At 39.3% G+C, this 18,460-nt stretch overlaps 2 protein-coding genes and 1 pseudogene across 10 annotated transcripts in view; 1 reads left to right on the top strand and 2 right to left on the bottom strand.

Annotated features, from left to right (window-relative positions):
* Window positions 1-9,173, bottom strand: part of LOC102140087 (uncharacterized) — a 156,034-nt gene extending 146,861 nt beyond the window's left edge. The window contains exon 1 of the mRNA XM_074026579.1: window positions 9,039-9,173. The gene's annotated coding sequence lies outside the window, so the exon portion shown is untranslated. The remainder of the gene's footprint in view (window positions 1-9,038) is intronic.
* The window catches only part of LOC102137713 (uncharacterized), a 35,070-nt gene extending 25,897 nt beyond the window's left edge, over window positions 1-9,173 (bottom strand). For 2 of the 9 annotated variants that reach the window (XM_065536188.2, XM_045378936.3), the window contains exons 1-2: window positions 9,039-9,173; window positions 8,162-8,251 (exon numbers count right to left, since the gene is read on the bottom strand). In XM_065536188.2, the coding sequence (XP_065392260.1) occupies window positions 8,162-8,251; window positions 9,039-9,068 (120 nt within the window). In that variant the 5' untranslated portion in view covers window positions 9,069-9,173. Of the gene's footprint in view, window positions 1-7,607; window positions 7,647-8,161; window positions 8,252-9,038 lie in introns of those variants that run through there. The other 7 variants (XM_045378939.3, XM_074026575.1, XM_065536189.2 and 4 more) reach the window with 4 other exon arrangements.
* Window positions 9,174-14,412: 5,239 nt separating this feature from the next.
* Window positions 14,413-15,325, top strand: LOC135968695 (small ubiquitin-related modifier 2 pseudogene; annotated as a pseudogene).
* Window positions 15,326-18,460: the final 3,135 nt, after the last annotated feature.

Genomic DNA, 18,460 nt, shown 5'->3' with positions numbered 1-18,460 from the left:
GTCAAATATCCCGTAAGCGGAAGAACCTGTGTTTTACTCAATTTTTCTGCCCTGTAAACAAAGACAAGAGTCTTCATTTTCCAAAGACAGATATATGCAAGGAAAACCTAAGAAAGAAAGGCAGCTGCCGGATTAAATGTGATGGTTTATGCACAGCTCTTCTTTAGCTACATAAAGATACTTAATAATGAAGAGAAAAATAATGAACTCTATAGTGAAATAAGTATTTCAGAGAGCTCTTTAAGTAAATTTTAAAATCAACTGCATTAGGACAAATGTTTATGATGTGCTGATGCGATGCACACAGAAGAACACATAATCACTGCTGAGATACTGCCTTTCAAAAAGTAAATTCTAGTCTGAATTTAACCATACAGAAAAGTCAGTATTATGTGGAGTTCAAGATGCAGATATCTTCTATGGTCTGTAATTTTAAATAACATTTTAAAGTAGTCTTTCTTTAGCACCCGAGAGAGCAGGTATCTCTCAATAACTTTTTTTCAGAATTTTCAGGGTAATAAACGCTATCCTGTTTAAATAAGCATTTTCCTAATCCTGTTCCGCACAGAGTTAATGGAGAAAACAGATGAAGTCACAAGACTACATGCTATTTATCTTTACTAAGGAGCCCAGCTTTCCGCCAATGGGAATCTTGAATATCTACATTTTCCCATGTTCAACGGCAACAAAGGGAACATTTTAAATAGTGCAGACTATAAATTCATTTTAAGAATTTTGCATGGCATATAAGAAGTCATGCTTTAGAGAGTGTAGAGAAGGTTCTGGGATATAGGAGAGAAACATTTTGCAGAGACCCTTGACTATCACAAGAATTTTAAAAAGTCGTTAAACTCATTAGGGGAAAAGAAACACAAGTAGAGAAGTAAAGGTTTGCAAGGACTAAATGCATGGCATTCCATGAGGCAGAGTGGACACAGATCTTCATCTGAGACATATTTAGCTGAAAAAAAAAAAAAAGCCATTTTTCCTCTTTTGCCTTCTTTGGAAATCCTTTTCAGATGACATTCTCTGGAGAAGTTACACCTGCATCTTGAGAAAATTCCTGTAAAGAAGTCAGCACCACCCATTTACCTGCTAGCCTCACAACTACAGAAAAAAGAACTAAGACCTGCAGAAAAAGCCCACCCATTTCTGTCCTTTATAACAGCAGAGATTCAGGAACAACAAGCTGCTCAATGAATATAAAAATATGTTTCTCTATTTCTGTCTTCATGTGCCCGCCCTTGCCACAAACACCAGCAATTTCTGCTATGGTGATGAAAATATGGGTCACACTGACCTCTTCCTATTAAAACCAAATAGAACAGTTCCTGTGACTACCTTTTAGTGCAAAGGTGAAACTCAACTCTCATGAATGTATCTTGAACCCCACCCACTTGATTTTGTCCTCACCTTAGCGTCACATGAGAAACAATTAAAACAACATGAATACTTTCACCTAGAACAATACACAGAACCTGGGGAGATGGCACAAGCAAAGAGATGTCTGCAAATTGGCCATGTGATCCTAATGAGAAGCCTGGGCTGATAGTCACTTAGCTAAGCATTGCCTCTCAAGCTTTAATGAACTCAAAAATCACTTGGTAATGTTGGTCCCACTTTATGTAATGTGATTCTGCAAGTTTAGAAAGGGTCCATGAATGGGTGTTCCAAACAAGTCCCCTGTCAAAGTCAATGTTGCTATGTTGCTCCACCTGGGCTTATCATTAGCATTAGAGAAAGCAGGCACAGCACAGAGCCCCTTACATTCAGCATTCTTGCGCAGGTACTATGTGCTCAAGAGTATGATACAGAGCACGGTGCTGGGAATAACACATTCTGTGATTAAATCCTAATAAGACCTTCGAAGTTCATACTAAGTGTTCAATAATTCTCAGGATTTAGATAAAGGGCCCAGAATTAGTATTTCTTCCTCTGTTTCTCTGTCATTGATTTTCTTAAAAATAAACTAAAAGCTAAATATAGACAGATGAAGATATATAAAGAAATATAGACAGAAAGAGTTTAATGTAGTTTAGAGGATTTTTTCTGTTTATATATACTTGTTTGTGACTTGTATAGCAACTACTGGATCTGCAGGAATAGAAAACAAGTTGCTAAATGGAATGTTTCCGTAAGCACTGGTTTTACTACAAAATTTAAAAATTAAGATCTTAAAATGTATAGTTTATTTTTCTTATGTATCTACTTTTGGGTTTCAGGATATTGTGAGCACCAGCTCTAGAAAGTCAGCAGGATTTACCAGCCAAAACGTGAATCTCTATAAATCAGTTTTGTAAGGAAAGACTCCAGAGTGGGGCCAGAGCTAAAAATGCCTCCAAAAAAAGTGAATCTGATCAGAACTGGGGCAGGGAGAAGACCCTAGGTTGAATTTGTTCTCTATGCCACTGAGGTATTTCCAGTTCTGTTTTTCCTAAGCTTACCTAAGAAAAACTTAAATCCCAGAGTTTATGTAACTTTAATCTATTTTTGCCACTGCTCTCAATTTTATAACATACACTAATAAGCAATTTAAATGAATCTTTTAAAGTTTTCTAGGATAATTTTATTAGAAGATAAATATGTATTCTTAGAAAAGTAAAATAAACACAAATAATAACACCTCTTCAGTCCATAAATATTCCTTCAGGTGATAACATCAGAAGTCACAGCAATATTTTCAAAAAGTGGCCCAAGTTGTCGTTGTTGTTGTTTTTCCCAAACATCTATTCATTCTACCAACCATATAATGCTTAATTCAACCATGTATTCAGTTGCTAGTCTAGACTAAAAGTTCCTGGATGGTAGGGACCATGACTGCTTCATCTATTTTTTGAATGATAATATAAAATGGAAGCAATTAGTTTATTTGAGTTGCCAGACCTCCTCTGTCTTTCACCCAACTAGCAGAAAACTTGATAAACTTTAATTTGGGCACCAACCAAAGTTATCTCTTATGAGGGAGAAAAAAACACAGAATGACTCCTTTCTCTTACACTGAGACACAAGCAGAATTAATCACTCTTGTCAGCCTGACACAATTCTGTCCCTGACATCCTCAAATGTCTTAAAGAAACCTAGGTGATTGTGAGAGGGTTCCCAGTGACCCAAGGCTGATGGCCCAATGATAAGCCGAACTGGAGAAACTCAGGCTGATTCTAAATAGAAAATAGAACTGCTTTGGTGGAACTCCAGAATCTGGACAACCTATCCTGATTTGCTAGCTTTTGCGTAAGAAGGACAAGAATACTTTACTCCATAATTACAATTTACAGGTAGGTATAGTTGTGGTCATGGCTCTGGATACTTTGTGGCCTTGATCTCTCACTCTGAAGATGCTTGTTTACACTTACAGATTCTGTCATCAGATTCTATTTACACCTGGAGCCTCTCATATAACTGTAGCAGGTCACCAAACAAGATCTGAAAAGCTTACAAAGCCACACTCTCAAAGGGGGGCTTTAAGATGTCTATGTTGACATCTCACAATGCAGAAAATATATTTTGTTGGTTTTCATTACATTCTCAATCGAAAGTCTGGCCCTGTCTTGTAAATCCCAGGCAGAGGCCTGACCCTATGTGCAGATTCTAGGTGGGATTAACCTGACTCCGCATCCTTGGGTGTTACAGCAAGCGGAGTACAATCAAAGGAGAGATCCCTTCATAGAGGTTCCTCTAGCACATTCTAAGTAATATGTCTACCTAAAAGGAAAAAACTGAGGAAACATGAATTAGAAAGTTCGCTGGGCCAAGCTTGAGGATTGTAACCTTGGAGCAATGATACATCCTCCAAAGACTGAACAAATAAGAAATTGAATCCCTGAATAGACCAATAACAAGCTCCAAAACTGAATTAGTAACAAATAGCCAGTCAGGGCCGGGTGTGGTGGCTCACGAGGTCAGATTGAGACCATCCTGGCTAACATGGTGAAACCCCATCTCTACTAAAAACACAAAAAATTAGCCGGGCATGAAGGCGGGCGCCTGTAGTCCCAGCTACTCGGGACGCTGAGACAGGAGAATGGGGCGAATCCGTAAGGCAGAGGTTGCAGTGAGCCGAGATTGTGGCAGCACTGCAGCCTGGGCGACCGAGTGAGACTCTGTCTCAAAAAATAAATAAATAAAAATAAATAAATAAATAAATAAATAGCTGTCCGGGCATGGTGGCTCAGCCTATAATCCCAGCACTTTGGGAGGCCGAGGCGAGTGGATCATGAGGTCAGAAGTTCAAGAATAGCGAATAGCCTGGTCAACATGGTGAAACCCCATCTCTACTAAAAATACAAAAATTAGCTGGGTGTGGTGGTCCACACTTGTAATCCCAGCTACTCAGGCGGCTGAAGCAGAGAATTGCTTGAACTCGGGAGGTGGAGGTTGCAGTGAACTGAGATTGCGCCGCTGCACTCCAGCCTGGGCGACAGAGTGAGACTCTTTCTCAAAAAGTAAAATAAAACAAAATTAAATAAATACATAAATAGTCTACCCACCAAAAATAAAACAAAGAACCAGACAAATTTACAGCTGAATTCCACCAGATGTAAAATAAGAGCTTGTACCACTTCTACTAATATGATTTCAAAATACTGAGAAAAAGGGACTTCTTTCCAACTCATTATATAAAAATAGCATTATTCTGATATGAAAATTTGGCAAATAGAAAACAAAAAAAATAGAAAACTCGAGGCCAATATTTTCAATGAACATTGATGAAAATATCCTCAACAAAATACTGGCAAACCAAATCCAGGAGAACACCAAAAAGCTAATGTGATCAACTTGGCTGTATCTCTGAAATAAAAGGTTGGTTCAACATACAATTAATAAATGTTACTCTTCAAGTAAACAGAACTAAAGACAAAAACCACAAGGTTATTTCAGTAGATGTTAAAAAAGTTTGCAATAAAATTTACCATCCTTCATGTTTAAAACTTTCAAAAAACTAGGCATTGGAGGTACCTACATCAAAATAATGAGTCATCTAAGTATGACAAACTTACAGTCAACATAGAAAATGAACACAAGCTGGAAGCATTCCTTCATGAAAACTGGCACAAGACAAGAATGCTTTTTCTCAAAACTCTTATTCAACACAGAATTGAAAGTCTTGGCCAGAACAATCAGGGAAGAGATAGAAATAAAAGGCATTCAAACAGGAAGAGAGGAAGTCAAACTATTCCTGTGTGCAGATGACAAGATTCTGTATCTTCAAAATCCTAGAGTCTCAGCACAAAAGTTATTTAAACTGATAAACAACTTCAGCAAAGTTTCAGGATACTAAATCAGTAGCATCCCTGATGTACAATAACAAGTACATGGCTAGTGTGACCCTCCCTGTCCCCTTTTATCTTAGCCTTAACTGCATCTGCCTGTAGCTTTCCAGGACTCTGCAGCTTCTGTCAGCAGAAAGCCTTCTTCCATGACTGGAGTGAGCAGGCTGGAACTTCTGCAGGGGAGGCTCTCCGGAAAAAAAAACTAACTAGGCCTTTCATAAACTCCTTTTGCAGGCTCAATATTAGCCTTAGCTCTGAGTCACTGGGCTCAAACTTTAATTTTCATGTTAGAGTTACTCACTTGGTTTTTGAAATTAAGTATTTTAAAAATTCAGCAAAATGACTGAAACACAGTGTTCATATAAGGGAAAAAAATTTTTAAGTGCTTACATTTATTTATTTATTTTTTTGAGACAGAGTCTCTGTCACCACCCTGGAGTGCAGTGGTGCGATCTTGGCTCACTACAACCTCAACCTCTTAGGTTCAAGTCTCAGCCTCCCGAGTAGCACCACAGGTGCGTGCCACCATGCCCAGCTAATTTTTGTACTTTTAGTAGACACGGGGTTTCACATGTTGGTCAGGATGGTCTTGATCTCTTGACTTTGTGATGTACCTGCCTCGGCCTCCCAAAGTGTTGTGATTACAGGCGTTAGCCACTGCGCCCGGCCAAGGTGCTTATACTGTATACCTTAATAAGAAAAGCAGGCCGGGCGCGGTGGCTCAAGCCTGTAATCCCAGCACTTTGGGAGGCCGAGACGGGTGGATCACGAGGTCAGGAGATCGAGACCACCCTGACTAACACGGTGAAACCCCGTCTCTGCTAAAAAATACAAAAAACTAGCCAGGCGCCTGTAGGCCCAGCTACTTGGGAGGCTGAGGCAGGAGAATGGCGTAAACCCCGGAGGCGGAGCTTGCAGTGAGCTGAGATCCGGCCACTGCACTCCAGCCTGGGCGACAGAGCGAGGCTCCGTCTCAAAAAAGAAAAGAAAAAGTATCTATTTCTTTTGGAAAATAAATGTCTTATTCTATTAATTCCATTAAAAATCATGCAGTAAACAATGAGTCACGAAAACACTTCTAGGCAGTACCAACTTTTGTCTCATAATATTTAGCATGAAACTCACGAATCAAGAAAACAGGATTTGAACAGAGATATTCACTGTCAAAAATTTATCTTGCAAAAAAAGGAACTGATGTTTTTATGAATCTATGTAACCAATCAATTATCTACCACAATTTCTCATGGAAATGTATTCATTTTCTACAGCAAAAATGAAATAGAGATTTTTTCCTCTTCTTTTTCTTGGCAGCATTCTAAAAGCTAAGCCTTGAAATTCTGTTTGAAATCACCCAGTTACAAAAAAAAAAAAAAAAAACACCTGAGAAAATTCGTAAACTCACTCTGGGAAAGAAAAAGGTATGTGAGAATTTTTAACAAATGACATGTATGATTAGATACTAATTTTTTGAAACTCACATCTTTCATGTCTTTTGTAAATATTTTTCTACCTTTCAAGCCCTACTATAAAAACTCAGGTCAAAATAAGTGAACAAATCCCTTCAAGGTGACAAATCCATGAGTGGAAGTGCTGGTTAAATAACAGATGTGGGTTGGGCGCGGTGGCTCACGAAGCCAAGGCGGATGGATCACGAAGTCAGGAGATTGAGACCAGCCTGGCTAACACGGTGAAAGCCTCTCTACTAAAAATACAAAAAATTAGCCGGACGTGGTGGCGGGCGCCTGTAGTCCCAGCGACTCGGGAGGCTGAGGCAGGAGAATGGCGTGAACCTGGGAGGCAGAGCTTGCAGTGAGCCAAGATCAGGCCACAGCACTCCAGCCTGGGCAACAGTGAGACTATGTCCCCAAAAAATAAAAATAAAATAAATAATAAATAATAAATAAATAAATAACAGATGTGTCTGACTCATGTTTCAAGTAAGGCCATTCAATCACTTGATTCTTCCACCCACTCCTGCTCATTGTGTGCTCAAGAACCACCCATCCAGAAGACACTGCACTGTTTCTCGGTGACTGTCCCACTTGCATTTTAGTTGGCCAGCTCTTACACCATCTCACTGGAGTCAGTTTTGTTTTTGTTCTTGTCTGTCTTTTGGGATACTATTTTTTTGGTCACAAAATTTTCACTTTTTTTTTTACTCCCTTTCTTTTACTATATTTATTTCACTATTTTTCTGCTCCCCTTAGAGAATCCAGGGGGCAGAAATTATTTGTGTTTTCCCCTCATTACCAGCATCTGATTGGCTGACCAGCAATTTGTCTCTAAGAAACGGAAGCCTGGTTGGGTGAAGGCAATTTTAACATTTCAAGGGGTTACCCTTTCAAAATAAGAGCCCACCGGCAGATTCCCCTTAGCCCCAGAATATCCACTTGCTCCCTTGAGAGGATACACTCCATACCTCAGGTCATCTTATGGGAGAAAATATACCAGAAGCTGAAATCCAATGGACACTCTAGCTAACATAACCATGGGAGTTACCATTGTGTATCCCCAGATAGTACTGAAACCCATGAACAGGAAAAAGCCAAAGGGTGGCTGAGGACACATCATCCCATAAATTTTCCAAAGGAGAACTCTGACCCAAAAACATTCCGGTAACATCTCTGTGCCTAGACAAGATAAAAGCAAAAGAGACACAGAGATTTACGACAGTATAGTGTCAGAGTATTATTATTTGCTTTCTTTTCATGGGAAATATTTACAGATAACAAATCTCTTTAAACGCACCATTTAACCATTTAATGCTTTGCGAAAAAAATAATTAAAATATGGTATAAAAAAGTACACTAAAAGACAAAAAGGCAATAATATGAACTAGGGAGGAAAAGCTGGCATTTGGGAACGTCAGAAGAAACTGGAAATTATCTTACTGCAAGCCAGAGTGAGGCTGGAGAAATGGGGGATGGGTTCCAAGACGCTGCTTGGGACACAGGTGAAAAATACAGCAGAAAATCAGTTCCCTGTGGAGTGTGAAAATAAATAAGTGGCAGGCAATTAGACTGAGGTATCTCTAGTCCCTGGATTCTTACTTAAAAAAAAAAAATCTAAATCTAACTCAGGTGCATTATTTTTAATTACTACATTCAGAGAAACAAAATTCAGGCTTCAGCAACTATAAACTGCCAATTAAGCTCTGATTACAAAACCAGGAAATTTTCACCTTTAATGCACAAATTAAGAAACCACGTAACTGTACCTAATCAATTACTAAATTTGGTTTCTTCACCATGCATTTTATAAAAGATTTTCCTTCAAGCCTCTCCCACAGACCACAAACTACAAAACATAGCTGGGTGCTCTACAATTCTAGAACCACTCTGATTAAATTCTTTAATATTTTTGCAGTGACTCCATAAATTTTTAATAGGAAAAAATAGCAACTGGGAACCCCACGGACCAAAGCTCTTCGCATTCATGAACCCGCAACCCAACTCAGGATTCTCCCGACGACCCTCCCGTGGTCCCTGCACAATTTGAGACGCGGTGCTGCGGGTGCAGAGCTGCCAGAGAGGGCTCCAGGCAGGGCACAGTCACAGTGCAGGGAAGAGACCAGACACCCGAGGCCCCGGCTGTCGGCGCAGCCGCCAACTTATGACTGAAGGAGACTGAGGCCGAGCTGGGCAAGGAAAACTCGGGCGCAGATTGTGGAGCTGACTGCGAGGAGGCCTGAGTCACGTCACAGCCACTTCCTACCGGTTCCAAGCAACCCCTTGCCCTCTCTCGCGATGTCGGACCCGGCACTCTCACCATTTCTAGGCTTTCAGGGGGTCCTGGCATCTTAGCTATGGATCTCCCAATACCTTCGGGTCATGAAGCCACACACGCTGAGGACACAGAACAGTGGAGAGACCTGGAGCTCAGCAGCAGCGAGAAACAACGGCCCAGCCACATCCCGGAAGCCGTCCTTTCCACTCCAGCTGTGTGCCTGATTGGACGGTTCCCAGCTCAGTGCTCCTGATTGGATAAGGTTTAAGGACCCGCCCCTTCAGGCCCTGAGTGACAGAAGATATGACCAAATGCTGGGCGAAGTGAAGAAAGAGTGACAGCCCAGGTTGCAGCCTTTTCAGGCGGGGCTTCCTACCTGAGCTGAGCCAGGCCCACCTTAGAGGGTATTTTCCCCTAACCTTGTGTATAAGGTCATAAGCAGTTATAAATAATATATGGCTATTCACAAATTTAAAAAAATAATTATTTTAAAATTTCAGATTTTATGACCTTCCTGGCTCCTAGTGCTTTGAACTAGCAGCCTGAGATTTTTAAAAGGAGCCAATCTTCTGAAATAAGATGTGAACCACATGTGGATTTTAAATTTTCTAGTAGCCAAACTTGAAAAATAAAGAAGGGCCAGGCGAGGTGGCTCACGCCTGTAATCCCAGAACTTTGGGAGGCCGAGGCGGGTGGATAACCTTAGGTCAGGAGTTTGAGACCAGTCTGGCCAACATGATGAAACCCCGTCTCTACTAAAAATGCAAAACTTAGCCAGGCGTGGTGGCGGGCGCCTGTAATCCGAGCTACTTGGGAGGCTGAGGCAAAAGAATCGCTTGAACCCGGAAGGCAGAGGGAGGCGGAGGTTGCAGTTAGCTGAGATCGCCCCAGTGCACACTCCAGCCTGGTCAACAAGAGCGAAACTCCATCTCAAGTAAAAAAGAAGAGAGAAAGAGAGAGAGAGAAAGAAAGAGTGAAAGAGAGAGAGAAAGAGAGGAGGAAGGAAGAGAGGGAGGGAGGGAGGAAGGAAGGAAGGAAAGAAGGAAGGAAGAAAGGAAAGAAAGGAAGGAAAGAAGAAAGGAAGGAAGAGGAAGGAAGAAAAAGGAGAAAGAAAGAAAAGTGAAGAGAAGAAAGAAAATAAAAGTGAAAGAAAAGAAAGCTGGGTGCAGTGTCTCATGCCTGTTATCTCAGCACTTTGGGAGGCCGAGGCAGGCGGATCACCCGAGGTCAGGAGTGCAAGACCAGCCTGGCCAATATGGTGAAACCCCGTCTCTACAAAAATACAAAAATTAGCTGGGTATGATGGCAGGTGCCTGTAATCCCAGCTACTAGAGAGGCTGAGACAGGAGAATCGCTTAAACCCAGGAGGCAGAGGTTGAGGTGAGCCAAGATCACGCCATTGTACTCCAGTGTGGGCGACAGAGCAAGACTCCATCTCAAAAATAAAAAAAAATTAAGAAAGAAGAAGAAGAAACAGGTGAAATTAGTTGTAGCAATTTAATTAACCCAATATATCCAAAATATTATCATTGTAATATGTGAGCAATATGTAATGATTAATGAAGTATATATATTTTTGGAACTATATCTTTGAAACTAACTCTGTATTTTATCTTTCTAGCAAATTACAACTTAGTTTCTAGCAAATTGCAGCAACATTCCAGGCACCCAGTAGCCAGCCACACATGGCCCATAACTATTGTATTGAACGTGTTAGCTCTGACGTCAGGAAGGTGAAGGGTCTGAACATCCATTTTCTTTTTTTTTTTTTTTTTTTTTTTTTTTTTTTGAGACGGAGTCTCGCTCTGTCGCCCAGGCTGGAGTGCAGTGGCGCGATCTCGGCTCACTGCAAGCTCCGCCTCCCGGGTTCACACCATTCTCCTGCCTCAGCCTCCCGAGTAGCTGGGACTACAGGCGCCCACAACCGCGCCCGGCTAATTTTTTGTATTTTTAGTAGAGACGGGGTTTCACTGTGGTCTCGATCTCCTGACCTTGTGTGAACATCCATTTTCTGCCAGAGGTGAGGGGACAACCTCTCTCTACCAATGTCTCTGTGCTGTTCCGAGAGTGGTACAGATAGTGGCCATAGAAAGATCAGAGGGTATCAAGAATAAAATCACCACAGGTAGACCACTGCTGGCCACCTGTTGCCCACCTTTCTTCTAAAGATCATACAGTGAACAAAGAATGATAGGGCCACCAGGCACAGTGGCTCACGCCTGTAATCCCAGCACTTTGGGAGACCGAAGTGGGTAAATCACTTGAGGTCAGGAGTTCAAGACCAGCATGGCCAACATGGCAAAACCCCGTCTCTACTAAAAATATATAAATTGGCTGGGCATGGTGGTGTACACCTGTAATCCTAGCTACTCAGAAGGCTGAAGCAGGAGAATCACTTAAACCTGGGAGACAGAATTTGCAGGAGAATGGCGTGAGCCTGGGAGGCAGAGGTTGCAGTGAGCTGAGATTGTGCCACTGCACTCCAGCCTGGGCGACAGAGCGAGAATCTGTCTCAAAAAAAAAAAAAAAAAAAAGAATCTAGAACTAGAAATACCATTTGACCAAGCAATCCCATTACTGGGTATATACCCAAAGGATTATAAATCACTCTACTATAAATGCATACATATGTTTATTACAGCACTATCACAATAGCAAAGACTTGGAACCAACTCAAATGTCCATCAATGATAGACTGGATGAAGAAAATTTGGTACATATACTCATGGAATACTATGCAGCCATAAAAAACGATGAGTTCATGTCCTTTGCAGGGACATGGATGAAGCTGGAAACCATTATTTCAGTAAACTAACACAAGAACAGGAAACCAAACACTGCATGTTCTCACTCATAAGTGGGAGTTGAATAATAAGAACACGTGGACAGAGGGAGGGGAACATCACACACAAGGGCCTGTTAAGGGGAGGGGAACTAGAGGAGGAATAGCATTAGGATAAATACTTAATGTGGGGGAGGGGTTGATGGGTGCAGCAAGCCACCATGACACGTGTATACCTATATAACAAAACTGAACATTCTGCACATGTACCCCAGAACTTAAAGTATAATTTTTTAAAAATCAGAAAAAAAACCGCTAATAATCATTCCATAGAAAATGAAATATTTTGGTATAAATTAAACAAAATATATATTAGACCTTTGTGCTGAAAATTACAAAATGCTGATGAAAGAAAGAAAATAATACTGAAACAATTGAAGATATATGGTTTCTTGATTGAAAGACTCAACATAGTAAATATGTTAGTTCTCATCGGCATGATTTATAGGTTTATTGGCATTCCTGTCAAAATCCCAATGAGGTGTTTTAGTCCTAAATAACCTTATTGAAAAATTTGAATAAACAGGCAAAGGAACTAGACATATCTGAAAAAATTTTAAAAGAAAGTATAGCATGAGGACTCATCATATGGTGTAAGCCAGTGTGAAGGCTTATAACAGGTCACCCCTCACCTGAGGGTTTGCTTTCCACAGTTTCAGTTACCTAAGTTTGACTGCAGTTCAAAACTATTAAATGGGAAATTCCAGAAATAAAAAATTCATAAGTTTTAAATTGGATGCTATTCTGAGTAGTATGGTGACATTTTGCACAGTCCTATGCCATCACTCCAGGGACATGAATCAAGCTGTGTCCAGCACACCCAGGCTGTATATGCTACCCACCTGCTAGTTACTTAGTAGCTGTCTTGGCTATCAGATCCACTGTCATGGTTTTGCAGTGCTTGTGTTCAAGTACCCTTTGTTTTACTTAATGATGGCCCTAAAGTGCAAGTGTAGTGATGCTGGCATATTGTTATAATTTTTCTATTTTCTGATGAGTTATTGCTGTTAATCTGTTACTATGTTTATTTCATAAATTAAACTTTATCATATTTATATGTATATACACACACACATACAGTATTTACAGGGCTCAATATTATCCAAGGTTTCAGGCATCCACTGGGGGTCTTGGAATGCATCTCCTTTGGATAAGGGCGGACTACTGTATAAAGTTGCAATAAGAGAACAGTGTGGAGGTCTGTCCCACAGACCCTGACCCAACAACGGATGAAAAAAGTACACTGACACACAGATATTCTGCTTTGCCAGTCCAGCTGAGCATTTGGGCCACTTAGTAGCAGCCACAGCCTCACTCAGTTAGCGAGACTTGCATTTATTCAGTAGATATTAATTGACAAAGGTCGTGAGTAAACACCACTAGAGGGTAATTGACATTGTGGACTTTCCGAGTAGAAAGCAATTAAGCACCTGCGGTGAAACAAAGGTTAGTCTTAAGACCACATGAGTAAACAAGTTAGTTAGATAAACTACTCTACATTCATTTGTATTTGAACCTTAAGCTCTCTGGCTCCTGCAGAGAGACTCTGGCTGCCTTCAGGCAGATTTATTACTGGAGCTTATGCAAACTCTCAGGCCTTCCAAGAGGGTTTGTGGCTGTTATAACTAATTTTTTTTCCCACCAGCCTGACTGAACCCCCACAGAACAGGGTTTTAATGAAATATACACATTGATGGAATCCACACATAGAAAAAAGGAAAAAGAATGGAAAATCTAGACATTGACTCAGAAATATGCTGTTATAGACTGTATGTTTGTGTCTCCCCCAAATTTACATGTTGGAGCCTGTGTCCTCAATATGGTGGTATTTGGAGATGGAGCCTTTTGGAGGTAGTTACGGTTAGATTAGTTCATGAGAGTTGGGCTCTTAAGATGAGATTAATGCCTTATAGGAAAAGGAAATGAGAGCTTGCTCTCTTCACATGCATGTGCAGAGGAAAGGCCACATGAACACGCAGTGGTCATCTGCAAGATGGAAACAGGCCCTCACTTGGACCTCGCCATGCTGGTATCCTGATACCAGACTCTCAGCCCCCAGACCTGTGAGAAAATAACTGTTGTTTAAGCCACACAGTGTGTGGTATTTTATTATGGCCACTGGAACTAAGACATATGCCAAATGGATTGTTGATAAAAATGCAGAAGAAATTCTATGCAGGGCCATGCTTGGTGGTTCACACGTGTAATCCCAGCATTTGGGGAGGCTGAGGTGCACACATAGCTTGAGATCATGGAAAAACGCCATCTCTACTAAAAAACACAAAAAATTAGCTGGGTGTGGTGGTGTGGGCCTATGGTCCCAGCTACTCGGGAGGCTGAGGTGGGAGGATCACTTGAACACAGGAGGTGGAGGTTACAGTGAGCCAAGATCATGCCACTGCCCTCCAGCCTGAGCCACAGAGTGAGACTCTGAATCAAAAAAAAAAAAAAAAAAACTCTCAAGCTCTCCTTCGTCCACCACTGCCAACTCCTTCTTCTGCCACTCCTGGTGCTGCTTGTGTACTCGTTTGGTCCGGACGTGGTACCTCTTTTGTGAAGCTGCAGCTGAGGAGACTCAGGCGCTGGCCATGGCCGATGAAAAGCCCAAGGAAGGAGTCAAGACTGAGAACAACGATCATATTAATTTGGAGGTGGCGGGGCAGGATGGTTCTGTGGTGCAGTTTAAGATTAAGAGGCATACACCACTTAGTAAACTAATGAAAGCCTAATGTGAATGACAGGGATTGTCAATGAGGCAGATCAGATTCCGATTCGATGGGCAACCAATCAATGAAACAGACACACCTGCACAGTTGGAAATGGAGGATGAAGATAACAATTGATGTGTTCCAATAGCAGACGGGAGGTGTCTAGTGAAAAGGGAACCTGCTTCTTTACTCCACAACTCTGTTCTTTAAAGACCAAGATTACATTTTCAATTAGAAAACTGCAATTTGGTTCCACCATATCCTGACTACTACCCTATAGTTTTCTCTATTCTTTCATTTCCCCCTTCCCCATTCCTTTATTGTACATAAAGTAACTGGTATATGTGCACAAGCATATTGCATTTTTTTTTAACTAAACAGCCAATGGTATGTTTTGATTGACATCAAGTGGAGATGGGATGTGGAAAAATACTGATTCTGTGAAAATACCCCCTTTCTCCATTAGTGGCGTGCTCATTCAGCTCTTATCTTTATATTCCAGTAAGTTATTTTGCTCTCACTGTTTTAACAAAAACACAACATAAAAATCCTTGCATACCTTGTTCAATTGAGGAATTTTAACATTTTTCATTTATCATTGTAAAGCCAAGGACAATTTTTTAACTTTTTTGTATGTAGCTGTTACATGTAGGGCAATCTGTCTTTAAGTAGGGATAAATTACTCTAAAACAAAAAAGAATCCTAGATAGTTTTCCCTTCAAGTCAAGCATCTTGTTGTTTAAACAAACTTCTTGTTTAAAATGAAAAAAAAAAAGAAATTAATTGCAGGAATTCAACAAATTATGCTGAAACATTTTGACAATATCTTTTTTTCTATTGTGGTAAAATACACGTAACATGAAATTTACTATTTTAACCACTTTTATGTGTGCAATTCAGTGGCATTAATTGCACTCACAATGTTGTGCAACCATCTTCACTTTCTATTTCCAAAACGTTTTCATAACTCCAAACAGAAAGTCTAAAACCATTAAGCAATAACTATTCATTTCCCCCTCTCACCAGCCTGTGGTAACCTCTGATCTACTTTTTCTCTATGAATATGACTTTTGTAAGTATTTCATGTCAGTAGCATTATGACAATATTTGCTCTTTTGTGTCTACCTTGTTTTACTTAGCATAGTGCTTTCAAGTTTCACCTATATGTAGGAAGTGTCAGAACTTTTTCTTTCCTGACTGAATAATATTTCACTGTAGTGTGTACTGTATTTTGTTTATTCATTCATCTGCTCATGTATATCTTTTGGCCATCATGAATAATGCTTTGGTGAACATTAGCATATTATCATATGTTCAATTCCCTATTTTCAATTCTTTTGGGTATATACATATGAGTTGAATTGTTGCATCAAGGGGTAATTTTTTTTTTTTTTAGCTTTTTGGTGTACCACTGAAGTATTTTTAATTTATTTTTTCTTCTGTTGCTCATGCATTTCACATCATATCTGAGAATCCAGCACCAAATCAAAGGTTTACCTTATGTTTTCTTCTAAACAGTTTATTGTTTTAGCTCTTATATTTAGGTTATTATGAAACAAGAATGAAAAGAAATTAAAGAATGTGTAAGCAGAAAACCCAATTCCCCCTGAGAAAGAGAAAGAGCTGGAGTCCTTTGAAAATTAACTGCCTGTTTTTCTGTGGCTTGTGAGCCTTCTCTCCCTTTCCCAGGCATTGTGAAGACCCTGTTTCTCTAGCTGTGCAGCTGCAAGGTCACTAGACAGATAAACTCAAGTCATAAAACATGTTTTTCCTTGAAAAGTAAGAAATGATGTAATGCATGTCTTAATTAAATAATTGTCTTTGTTTCTTGCTTCTGTAATATGCTTCCCTCAGCACAAATCTCCCCCAACCCACGAAATACTTAAAAGGTAACTTGACTCTTTGTTCAGGGCTCAGTCCTTTGGATGTTAATCCGACTGGGTCAGTGCACCTAAATAATAAATATCCTCCTCAACCTCGTTGGTCTCTCTGATTCCTTATCAATCCTGCAATATTTCAGCCATTTTGAATTAATTTTTGTATGTGGTTTAAGGTAGTCTATAAATTCATTATTTTCATGTGGAAATTCAGTTGACCCAGCATCATTTGTTGCAGACTTTTTTTTCTCCCAGTGAATGGATTTGACAACTTTGTCAAAAATCAGTTGGCCATGGGTAGTTTATTTTAGGGATGTCAGTTGTATTCCATTTGTTTATATGTCTATACATACGCTATGACCACATTGTTTTGATAACTGTAGCTTTCTAATTAGAAACTTAATAGTTTTGAGATTGGAAATTGTGAGTCCTCTGACTGTTTTTCTTTTTAAAAATTATCTTGGCTACCCAGGGCCCCTTATAATTCCACGTGACTTTGAGGATCAGTTTTTTATTTCTGCAAAAATGTTGATGAGCTTTTGTAGGAATTGTGTTTAATCTGTAGGTTATTTTGAATGGTATTGTCATCTTAACAATCTGAAATCTTCCAAACCATAAGCATGAGATTCTATTTCATTTATTTATGCCTTCTTTAGTACTTTTCAGTAATGTTTTGTAGTTTTCAGTATACAAGTATTACACCTTCTTGGTTAAATTTATTTCTAGGTATTTTATTCTTTTAGATGCTGCCGTAAATAGAATTGTTTTCTTAACTTCCTCTTCAGATTGTCTTTGCAAATGTGAAACACAAATGATTTTTGTGTGTTGAGCTTGTACCCGGAAACTTTACTGAATGTTTATTGGCTATAGTATCTTTCTTGTTGATTCTTTATGATATTCTATCTTTAGGACTATCTCACCTGTAAGTATATATAGTTTTACTTCTTCCTTTACAATGGATGTCTTTATTTCTGTTTCTTGTTTAATTGCTTGAGTAGAATGCCCAATACAATGTTAAATAGCACTGGTGAAAGTGGGTATCTTTGTCTTCTTCCTGATATTCAGAGGAAAACTTTCTTTCATGAGTGACTATAATGTAAGCTGTGGATTCTTCACTAATGCTCTTTTCACGTTGAGGAAACTGTATTCCTTGTTTTCTTCGTTATCATAAATGGAAGTTGGATTTTTTCAAATACCTTTTCTGCAGCAATTTAGATTATACTGTGTTTTTTCCCTTTACTTTATTAATGTGGTATTTTACTTGATTTTCTTATGTTGACCCAGACTAGAATTTCTAAGATAAGCCCCATTTGGCCATGATGTACAATCCTCTTAACGTACTAATAGATACATACATCTTTCTTGTATTTTTGTTTGTATGTGTGTATCCATATGTGTAGTTTTATATCTCTATCTTTAGGGGATACTGCTCTGTAATTTTTTCTTGTCATGTCTTTATTTGGCTAATATATTCAGGATAATAATGCTGGCATATTAGAATACCATAGAAAATATTCCCTCCTCTTCTATGTTTGGGAAGAATTTGAGAAGTATTGGTTTCAATTCTTCTTTAAATTCTAGGTAGAATTCACCTATGAAGGTCTGCCTTCATTGACTTTTTCTGTTAGCAGCTTTTGATGAATGATTCACTCTCTTACTTGTTACACATATTTTGAGATTTTCCAGTTTTTCCTGAGTCAGCATAGACAATTTTTATGTTTCTGGAAATTTGTTTGTTTCATCAGGGTTATCTAATTTGTTGACTTATAATTGTTCATAGTATTCTCTTTTAATTCTTTTTGTTTCTTTAAGGATTGTAAATCATATCTGCATTTTTATTTCTCTTTAGTTATTTCTGTCGTCTCCCTTTTTGTTGTTGCCAGTGTGGCTAAATATTTGTCAATTTTTCCGATTTTTTCAATGAGTCAACATTTGGTTTTTTAATTTTGTCTATTGTTTTTCTGTTCTCTCCTTTATTTTAGTCTTCATTATCTTATTTCTATCTGTATTTTATTTCTAATCTTTATTATGTCCTTT

The sequence above is a fragment of the Macaca fascicularis genome, chromosome 19, assembly GCF_037993035.2.
Source record: "Macaca fascicularis isolate 582-1 chromosome 19, T2T-MFA8v1.1".
NCBI lineage: Eukaryota > Metazoa > Chordata > Mammalia > Primates > Cercopithecidae > Macaca > Macaca fascicularis.
Note: the sequence above shows the minus strand (reverse complement) of the source record. Positions and strands in the feature narration are given on the sequence as shown.